Source organism: Chlorocebus sabaeus, chromosome 22, assembly GCF_047675955.1.
Source record: "Chlorocebus sabaeus isolate Y175 chromosome 22, mChlSab1.0.hap1, whole genome shotgun sequence".
Classification (NCBI taxonomy): Eukaryota; Metazoa; Chordata; class Mammalia; order Primates; family Cercopithecidae; genus Chlorocebus; species Chlorocebus sabaeus.
In genome coordinates, this window is record NC_132925.1 from 12,191,701 (window position 1) to 12,202,730 (window position 11,030).

The 11,030-nt window shown below is 39.4% G+C and overlaps 1 protein-coding gene across 2 annotated transcripts; it reads left to right on the forward strand.

Moving 5' to 3' along the window:
• Window positions 1–272: 272 nt before the first annotated feature.
• Window positions 273–10,239, forward strand: C22H3orf38 (chromosome 22 C3orf38 homolog). 2 transcript variants are annotated; one of them, XM_007986163.3, is made up of 3 exons: window positions 273–584; window positions 3,649–3,890; window positions 8,329–10,239. In XM_007986163.3, the coding sequence occupies exons 1-3, from the start codon at window positions 458–460 to the stop codon at window positions 8,941–8,943; spliced, it is 984 nt and encodes a 327-aa protein (XP_007984354.3). In that variant the 5' UTR covers window positions 273–457; the 3' UTR covers window positions 8,944–10,239. The 2 variants fall into 2 exon arrangements, with proteins under 2 accessions (XP_007984354.3, XP_007984355.3); XM_007986164.3 differs by having other exon boundaries at window positions 343–584; window positions 8,332–10,239.
• Window positions 10,240–11,030: the final 791 nt, after the last annotated feature.

The following is an 11,030-nucleotide window of genomic DNA, read 5'->3' on the forward strand; positions in this document are numbered from 1 at the left end:
GCGGGCGGGGAGGAGCCGCCTCCATTGGACGGCCCCGCGGCATCACGGGAGCTCGCGGTGCACCCGGCTTGCCAGCTGCTTTCTACGCACCTGCACCTGCGCAGCCCTCCAAGGCGCTCTTTTGGAGGAGGGACTTCTCTTTCGGAGGAGGGACTTCTCTTTCGGTAACCAGCTCCCTTGCTGAAAGTGTATGTTCTCCATATAAACCCGGCACTTCCCTTAATTGAGATACGTGGGACTTCACTCCGTCCCCAGCCCGGAACCACAAGTGGGAGCACTTTGTTTCCTGATTGACCTCTTTGGCGATTACTTCCGCCCAGGGGCCTGGAATACTCGAGGCCCTTCGACGGCGAACAACAAGAAAGGCACTTCCGGTGTCTGTTGCCAGGCGCGGGCCCAGTGGGCCGTAGGGGCGACGTTATTGCCGTCGTCTTTACCCCCAGGCCCGGGGGTGGAGATGTCGGGACTCAGCTCTTCAGAGATGGAGGGCTGCCGTAACCTACTTGGCCTACTGGACAACGACGAGATCATGGCCCTGTGCGACACCGTCACCAACCGCCTGGTGCAGCCTGAAGACCGCCAAGGTAAGGGCGGACCCTTCCCCTAGAAGGCTGCCGCCCCTCCCCTGGCCTCACGCCTACCCCGCTTAGGCAGAATCCTCGGGAATCTGGGCCGCCGCGGCGGATCCATGGCTCTGCAACTACTACCCAGACTTGGGCTGCCGGGTCAAGGGAGGGAGGTGGTGGTGGTGATGATGGCGCGGCTTCCAGGTTTTATCCATTCAGTATTATGGGCAGCGCTTGTTGATTCAAGGATTCGGAATAAGTCATTAGTAATTTTTAAAATTTTTCTGGGGAGCCAGAATGTTTTGCATTTTCAGTTCCGATCAGCTGAAGAGAGTCAGCTGCCGCTCGGGCTTTTTTCTTCAAGTTTGAGTGAGAGGAGGTTGGCAAACATTTTCTGTGCCTCTGGTAAAAAGCAACTACTGTAATTAAATGGCAGACACCTTGAATCCATGTCTCTTTTTGGAGGCAAAATTTTTCAGAGCTGATTTTCGTACTAGGAATACATACAAGCGAGCTAAATACATATTCCGGTGGATTTTTAAGGGCTATTAGTGCGAAGCCTGATTGTGACTAGTCCATGTAAAAATGTAAAGCGTTTGTTCATTTTGTGTGTCGGGTAGCTAGTTTTATTTTAAATTTGCTGAATTTTACTTCAAAACGTGAAAAATTCCAGATTCCCATATTAGTATACGATTATCTTTAAAAGATTCTGCCCTTTTGAAACTGGGTTTTTCTGCTTAAGTCGGATTTCATTTTTGGCATTGAAGAAAGTCATTTATCACTTTGAGCCATGGACACTAAAAGAGGAAATTCCAAAGAATTAAGACCTAAAATAGCTTTAGACTTACATGGTTCTTCAGTGTTTGTCTTACATGCCTTCACCTTCTTACAGTCATGGTGAGTGTGAATTTAAAATTATAATGGATAAAATGCTGCATTTAATTGATAGGGTATCTAAAAGCAAATAGGAAAAAAATTCCCAGTTCAAAAACGTTTAAGTGACTTGAAGACACATTGTTGGGGGGTGGGGGGGAATAACATTTAAGCATATGAAAGTATACTCAGCGTCTTTAGAAACTAATGAAATGAAAACCGGAAACAGAAGTTGTCTTTTCTGTGTACCAGATTGGGAAAAAAAATTAAAAATATAAAGTATAAACTTCAAGTGTTCATGATCAGGTGAAGCAACTCGTTGACAACTAGTGAAGGAGTTTAAGTTAAAACTACCACCTTGAAGAACAGATTTGACATCTCCTAAAATGGCAGATTAGACACGTACTCGAGACCGACCTAGTCTTCTCAAACTTGAATATGCTTTTGAATCTCTCAGGGATCTTGTTAAAATGCAGGTTCTGATTCATTAGTTTTAGGGGAGGCCCAGAAATTCTGCTTCTGACAAGCTCCAGGTTGATGCTCATACTGCTTGCCCCTTTGGGCACTGGGAGATACGTATGAGAATGTTCAAAGTAACAGCGTTTGTAATTGGACACAGAATAGAAGTCTGTAAACAGAAGAATAGGTAGATACCTTGTGTATAGTCGTATAACTAATTATGATATGGCAGTGAAAATGAGCTAGCTATGTGTATCAGATTACTCCAGAAAATATTAAGTGAAAAGCTGATTATAGAAAACTATATACTGTATATGGGTGGATTGAATTTATAGCACAATTTAAAACATACCAAACCAAATATAGTTCAGGGATATATACTTATGCTGTACAGCTATTAAAAAAGGGAAATTTTAAAGCAACATTTAGTATAGTAGCTACTCTGAGGTGGATGAGAAGAAAGAGGAATAGCATTAGGGAAGAGACGAAATGGGGGCCTCAAAGATAGTACCGTTTCTTACGTCCTAAGTTAGGAGGTATGCATATGGAAGTTCGTCTTATTGCCATTCTGTATGACTCACACAAGTCAGAAATATTCTTTGGTCTGTGTTTAATATAAATATTTTAAAATACAAGTCGGCCAGGGGTGGTGGCTCACGCCTGTAATCCCAGCACTTTGGGAGGCCGAGGCAGGTGGATCATCTGAGGTCAAGAGTGCCAGACCAGCCTGGCCAACATGGTGAAACCTTGGCTCTACTAAAAATACAAAAATTAGCTGGGTGTGGTGGCACGCACCTGTAACCCCTTGGGTGACGGAGGCAGGAGAATCCCTTGAACCCAGGAGGTGGAGGTTGCAGTCAGCCAAGATCGCACCACTGCAGTTCAGGCTGGGTGACAGAGCGAGACTCCGTCTCAAAAGAATAAAAATTAAAATAAAAAATATTTTTAAAAAGCCCTGGTTCTCCACTTTCTAGAAATACAATAATTGGGCCGGATGCGGTGGCTCACGCCTGTAATCCCAGTACTTTAGGAGGCCAAGGCAGATGGATCACGAGGTCAGGAGATCGAGACCATCCTGGCTAACGCAGTGAAACCCAGTCTCTACTAAAAAAAAAAAAAAACAAAAAAATTTAGCTAGTCGTGGTGGCGGGCGCCTGTAGTCCCAGCTACTCAGGAGCCTGGGACAGGAGAATGACGTGAACCCGGGAGGCAGGGGTTGCAGTGAGCCAAGATCGCACCACTGCACCCCAGCTTGGACGACGGAGAAAGACTCGTCTCAAAAAAAAAAAAAAAAAAAAACACGATAATTGATACCTAATATGGCCTCAACTTTCATTATCTGTAGAGGAGATAGGACTAACATTCCTTGATATCTAAAATATTGTTGTAATTGTCCCTATTTTTAGAGGTTGTACATGAATTTAGGACTGTTGGCCTTATTAGAAAAAATATTTTTTCTGGCTTGAATGTTTTCTTAAAATGCAATTATTTAAGAGAAAATGCTAAACTTTCACTGTCACTTACGGGAAGTGAAAAGAGGAGATTTTAGGTAAGGGAAGTTTAAGGCATAAAGACATTAAAAGAAAACTGACAACGGACTTCCTATTTTTTTTTAAGTGATGGCTATCATGCAATAGCAGTAATACTGTGAAAAGAGCTTGTAAATATTATTTAATAGAGTTTCTACTGACCTGGCACAAATTTGTAAGTGCCTCATGATTTTTTATTAATCTTCGCAATTTCTTTTTAGATGCTGTTCGTGCGATATTAGTGTACAGCCAAAGTGCAGAAGAACTTCTAAGGCGTAGAAAAGTCCACCGAGAAGTTATATTTAAGTACTTGGCAACACAGGGGATTATTATACCTCCAGCTACTGAAAAACACAATCTTATTCAGCATGCAAAAGATTACTGGCAAAAGCAACCACAACTGAAATTGAAGGAAACGCCAGAGCCAGTTACAAAGACAGAGGACATCCAACTCTTTCAACAGGTAAAATCTTATAGTTCTTTTCCGAACCTTTGTTCTGTCTGAAACTTTGTTGATAATACTAAATCTTGGGGAACATGGTTAATAATGTTTGTGGGGTTTTTTTATTTTTATTTTTTAAGAGATTCTTGCTCTGTTGCCCAGGCTGGAGTGCAGTGGTATAATCGTAGCTCACTGCAGCCTTGAATTTCTGGGCTCAAGTGATCCGCCCCACTCTGCCTCCTGAGTAGCTAGGGCTACAGGCATGCACCACTATGCCTGGCTAATTTTTAAAATACTTTGTAGGGATAGGGTCTCAACTATGTTGCCCAGGCTGTTCTTGAACTCCTGGCCTCCCGTGGTCCTCCCACCTCAACTGGAATTGCAGGCATGAGCCACCATGCCTAGCCTATTTTATTTATATTTTATAATTTTAACTTTGTTTCATATCCTATCAATCCCGAAGGAAGGAAGAGACCAGTAAAGCAACTAAAAGAAAAAATGTTTCTGACATATCGTGATATGTATGTAATCATCTATTGATATGTGAGAGAAAAAGTATTTTTCAATATCAGCATCATCAAATGAGGACTATTGAATTTTTTTTTTTTTTTTTTTTTTTTTTGAGACGGAGTCTTGCTCTGTAGCCCGGGCTGGACTGCAGTGGCCGGATCTCAGCTCACTGCAAGCTCCGCCTCCCGGGTTTACGCCATTCTCCTGCCTCAGCCTCCGGAGTAGCTGGGACTACAGGCGCCCGCCACCTCGCCCGGCTAGTTTTTTGTATTTTTAGTAGAGACGGGGTTTCACCGTGTTAGCCAGGATGGTCTCGATCTCCTGACCTCGTGATCCGCCCGTCTCGGCCTCCCAAAGTGCTGGGATTACAGGCTTGAGCCACCGCGCCCGGCCTGAATTTTTAGAGAGTAAACTGCAAGGTTAATTTTTTTTTCCCCCCAGTGGAATACTGTTCATTTAAAGCATTAAATAGAGCAAAACAAGCCAGACATAACATATTATCTAATTACTTTTATATTAAAGCCACTTCTAGGCAAAGCTAGCATTTGATGATAGATACCAGAGCAGTGGCTGCTTGGAGTGAGGGCGGGGAATTCAAATTGAATGGAAAAGGGGCCTGAGGAAATGTTCTGGGGTGATTGAAATGTTTTGTATTTTGATCTAGATGATGGTTATGTAGCTGCATACATTTGTCAACATTCCTCATGCTGTGTGTTTAGATTTGTGATTTTACTATATGTAAATTAATTCCTTATAAGCTGTAAATTAAATGGAATTAACTTCAAGTTTATATTGAGTTTATAGGTTTCCATTGAACAATCACTAGTGCTGGTTAAAAGTGGCTTATGGACTTACTCATTTCTTTTTTTTTTTCCTCAAATATTACTGATTTATTTATATGCAAATGCCTTTTTTATATCTTCACTGTTTTTTTTTAATTATACTTTAAGTTCTAGGGTACATGTGCACAACGTACAGGTTTGTTACATATGTATACATATGCCATGTTGGTGTGCTGCACCCATTAACTCGTCATTTACATTAGGTATATCTCCTAATGCTACTCCTCCCCTCTCCCCCCTCCCCACAATAGACCCTGGTGTGTGATGTTCCCCTTCCTGTGTCCAAGTGATCTCATTGTTCAATTCCCACCTATGAGTGAGAACATGCGGTGTTTGGTTTTCTGTTCTTGTGATAGTTTGCTGAGAATGATGGTTTCCAGTTTCATCCATGTCCCTGCAAAGGGCATGAAGTCATCCTTTTTTATGACTGCATAGTATTCCATGGTGTATATGTGCCACATTTTCTTAATCCAGTCTGTCACTGATGGACATTTGGGTTGATTCCAAGTCTTTGCTATTGTGAATGGTGCCGCAATAAACATACGTGTGCATGTGTCTTTATAGCAGCATGACTTATAATCCTTTGGGTATATCCCCAGTAATGGGATGTCTGGGTCAAATGGTATTTCTAGTTCTAGATCCTTGAGGAATCGCCACACTGTTTTCCACAATAGTTGAACTAGTTTACAGTCCCACCAACAGTGTAAAAGTGTTCCTATTTCTCCACTTCCTCTCCAACACCTGTTGTTTCCTGATTTTTTAATGATTGCCTTTCTAACTGGTGTGAGATGGTATCTCATTGTGGTTTTGATTTGCATTTCTCTGATGGCGAGTGATGATGAGCATTTTTTCATGTGTCTGTTGGCTGTATGAATGTCTTCTTTTGAGAAGTGTCTGTTGATATCCTTTGCCCACTTTTTGATGGGGTTGCTTTTTTTCTGGTAAATTTGATTGCGTTCTTTGTAGGTTCTGGATATTAGCCCTTTGTCAGATGAGTAGATTGCAGAAATTTTCTCCCGTTCTGTAGGTTGCCTGTTCACTCTGATAGTAGTTTCTTTTGCTCTGCAGAAGCTCTTTAATTTAATGAGATCCCATTTGTCAATTTTGGCTTTTGTTGCCATTGCTTTTGGTGTTTTAGACATGAAGTCTTTGCCCATGCCTATGTCCTGAATGGTATTACCTAGGTTTTTTCTAGGGTTTTTATGGTTTTAGGTCTAATGCAAGGTTAATTTTAACTTTAGCTCTGTGTAATTTTTTTTTCACTTTAGAATAATTTTATTGCAAATTCTTTCTCACTTTTAAGACGTTTTTGGTATTGCAAAAATGTGAAAACAACCTAAAATTTTACTTAAAATTTTTTTTTTCTTTTTTTTAAGTTCCAGGGTATGTGTGCAGGTTTGTTAGGTAAACATGTGCCATGGTCTTTTGCTGCACCTGTCAACCTATCACCTAGGTGTGAAGCCCAGCATGCATTAGCTATTTTTCTTGATGCCCCGCCCCTACATTGGAACCTAAATATTTTTTATGCTTTTTTTTTTTTTTTAGCTAGAAAAAATTCTATTGTAGAAATTTTCTCCAGCGGACATTGGCTGTTTCTGTTCTTTGTATCTCCACTGTACATTTTAGATATTGCACAAATATTTAAGTGTTGCTTGAATTAACCTCTAGGTAATTTGCAGATTTTTAAACTACATACCACATTTTTTGAATTAATGAGGTTTCAGAGTGAGAAAGCTTTACCTTCACATTCTTACTTTATGTACTGATAAGAGCATTGACTTTGAACTCATACAGATACAACTTCAAATTAGGGTCTGCCATATACTAGGTGTGTTAACTTAGGCAAATTGACCTTTCCGAGCCTTGTTTTTTTAATCTATAAAATGATCATAATAATATCTATGTCCTAGGGCTTATTGTGAAGGTAGGAAGAAATAGCTCTTAAGTACCACACACAGTGCCCAGTATATTAAATAGCAGGTGCTCAGTGAACCTAAGATCTCATACATCTCGGTAAAGTAGTGTTGTGGAACATATGGATGAATGAGATCTAGTCTATCAGGTAGATTTTTACAATAACTTATTTTTTTTTTTTTTGAGACAAAGTCTGTCCTGTCACCCAGGTTGAGGTACAGTGGCATGATCTCAACTCACTGCAGCCTCTGCCTCTGGGTTCAAGTGCTTCTCCTGCCTCACCCTCCCGAGTAGCTGGAATTACCGGCATGCACCACTACACTCAGCTAATTTTTGTATTTTTAGTAGAGACGGGGTTTCACCAAGTTGACCAGACTGGTCTTGAACTCCTGACCTCAAGTGATCTGCCTGCCTCGGCCTCCCAAAGTGCCGGGATTACAGGCATGAGCCACCACGCCCAGCTTACTGTAACATTTTCTTTGAAAAAAGAGAAATAATAGAATAAAATTAATCACAGTTATAGAAAATAATCTGTTTCAATCACCGTAAGGATTTCTATTTAAAGACAAATGAAAATGCTTACTTATATCAACTTTATGTAATTTATATGCAAAATGCATCCATTTAAAGTGAACATCTTGAAGTTTTGGAGTCTCACTCTGTTGCACAGGCTGGAATGCAGTGGTGCTATCTTGGCTCACTGCGACCTCCGCCTCCCAAGTTCAAGTGATTCTCCTGCCTCAGCCTCCCGAGTAGCTGAGAATGGTGAGTAGCTGAGGCCACCATGCCCGGCTAATTTTTGTATTTTAGTAGAGACGGGGTTTCACTATGTTGACCAGGCTGGTCTCGAACTCCTGACCTCGCCATCCGCCTGCTTCGGCCTCCCAAAGTGCTGGGATTACAGGCGTGAGCCACTGCACCCACCCAGTTCATACCAATTTTTTAGTTGGCCTAACTGAACCTTACTCTCTTAGCTGAATTTTCAGCAATTTAAGCTGGAAATTTCTAAAATGATTTTTCTCCTTTTGAAAAAAGATTTTTTACTATGCATAATGGGTTCAGCAAGTTCACGTATAGTTCATTTCTGTCTGGTGTAATGGGTGCATTCAAACTTTGAACAGGATAGATAGAAAAATAAATATGAAAGTTAAACCTTGGTGTTATTTTGTATTTATTTTATTTGTTTCAATCAGCAGGTGAAAGAAGATAAAAAAGCTGAAAAAGTTGATTTTCGTCGCCTAGGAGAAGAATTCTGTCATTGGTTCTTTGGACTCCTTAATTCTCAGAATCCTTTTCTGGGACCACCTCAAGATGAGTGGGGGCCACAGCACTTCTGGCATGATGTGAAGCTTAGGTTTTATTACAACACATCAGAACAAAATGTTACGGACTACCATGGAGCAGAAATCGTGAGCCTTCGTTTGCTGTCACTAGTAAAAGAAGAATTTCTTTTTCTCAGCCCCAACCTAGATTCACATGGACTGAAATGTGCATCTTCTCCTCATGGACTAGTTATGGTTGGAGTTGCTGGGACTGTCCATCGAGGAAACACTTGTTTGGGCATTTTTGAACAAATTTTTGGACTCATCCGCTGCCCTTTTGTGGAGAATACTTGGAAAATCAAATTTATCAACCTGAAAATTATGGGAGAGAGTTCCCTTGCTCCTGGAACATTACTGAAACCAGCTGTTAAATTTGAACAAAGTGATCTAGAGGCCTTTTATAATGTAATCACTTTATGTGGTACCAGCGAAGTACGACATAATGTAAAGCAGTTTTTGGATAGTGGAACTGGGGACCAAGTTTGATGTAGTGGACATTAGACATTGCTGAACAAAAGAGAACTGGGTTTACCTGACCCTCTAAAGCACTAAGTACTGGCAGCCTGAAAAAATCTTCTGTACAGAAACTCTTCCAAATACTATATCAGTAATGTCTGAATTATTTCAGATGTGAAAATTGACATATTTTAGTTGAAATACCTTTCTGGACTACAGACTTACATATTATGTGAATACTTACTATTTCTACCCGAATTGCAGCAAATGTTCTGAAAGCTTAATGCAAATAAATCCCACTTTAGATCTGACAGCTAACTGTGTGCCTTAGAAACCAGGTAATATTTTCCTTTTACTTAGTGAATATTCTGCTAATATCTGCACTTCTCATGTGGGAAAGGATTAATAATGGTCCAGGCTTCCCCTCTTTAAGTTTCTTGTTTACTTTTGTCTAACTCTGGGTAATTGTATTTTACAAATACATCTCACCATAGTATATTTTTAAAACTATTAAATATTTTAGATCAAAGGTCTCATTTTAGAAAATTTAACATTCTTTTTGCAAAAAAGTCCAATAATTTGAAAGTTTAAGAAAAACTTACTACCTCTTTAAATATTTGAGACACGTTTTTCAAAGTTATCAGCTGTAGTCCAAGCTCAATATCTTTTGTAATCTTCACATTTTCCTTACTGTTTTTGGTCAATGATAAATGCTATTCTCAAAACAGACTTTATTCTTACCTAGGCTTCAGCCAACAGTTTTATAGAGCCGTTACTGTAATACGATATAGAGGAAATATGCTGTTGAAATTTTAAAGGTATGTGCAGTTCCTAACTTTTAAACGAATTACTCTTCTTCCTCTTGGTTGATCTTGGCAGAGGTGACAAAAAAACCCAAAACAACCAATGTGTGTTTACACATATACATAAGTATACATATACTCCCACATTATAGCTTAGAATGTTTAGTTTTTTACCTTTCTGTTACTAGGTTTGAGTTACATGGTTGAGTTGCCAAATTATTTACATGCTTTGAAGTTTAAATTCTTCATCACCTAGCAACTGTTTGCTGATCATGGATTTTTCTTAGTTACTTTAATTTATAAAAGTACCATTTGGAAAAAAACTCAATTGGAAAATGTGATGATGTATTTGTACATGTTACTTTTTCCTTTGCTATAATCATCTAGGGATACTGATAAGAATTTTGGAAATAGGAGGCTGAAAACTCATCCTGTTTGTTTTTTTAATGCTATGTCTCTAATGAGGAATACGAATTGGTATGTCCTAAAATAAGAATAAAGGAGGGAAATCCCTTTTGTCTGCTATAAGAATAGTGTATCATTCATATTTAATTTGTAGTTGTGTTGCTCTTAAAGTTTTAGACATTTAACCAGAACAAAGAAAATTTTATAACTGCTAGTTACACTATGATTGTAATATAATTAAGTATAAAGAAGAGTGTGCAAAATAATTTCCTGTCATGTTTTTATAAAGGTACACAATCAAGTCACAAGTCCATCTTTATCCATCCTATACCTCTGCTTGAGTTTTGAAAACTGGGTTACCTTTTATTCCTTAGTTTGAAGTTTGAAATACCATTATAAAGTGTAATAGATAAACATCCTAAGTAAAGGATGAAATTAAAAACCATTCCTGTTGCCACAGATACTCAAAAAGGGCAGGGATTTCCTCTAGGTACCTTTAGTATTGAACTTTTGAGTTCGTGTAAAGCCCAAATAAGGCTGCAATTTCTGCACATGGTTTTGATTCCACCTTAAAAATTTAAAATCCTTTTGATAGTCTTAAGATTCTTGAGGATTAATGCTATTTTATTTCATGTTTATTTCATGAATCCCTAGATGTGGGCACACTGTACAGCCTAATGTTGGAGTGAATGTGTTAATGAATGAGCGAAAAGCAACTTGTATACAAAAGGCTTTTCTGCTTCTGGAGTTTATCTTTGGTTCTTCTCATTAGTGTTACTTTTTCAGTCACGTAGTTTCTTTGAGTTTCATACTTGAATACGCAGAAACTTTTAAGCCCCCAAAATAACTCAGATTTGGGAGGAGAAAGATACTGACTTTAAAAGCCCAGGGTCAGTAACAGACCCTGAG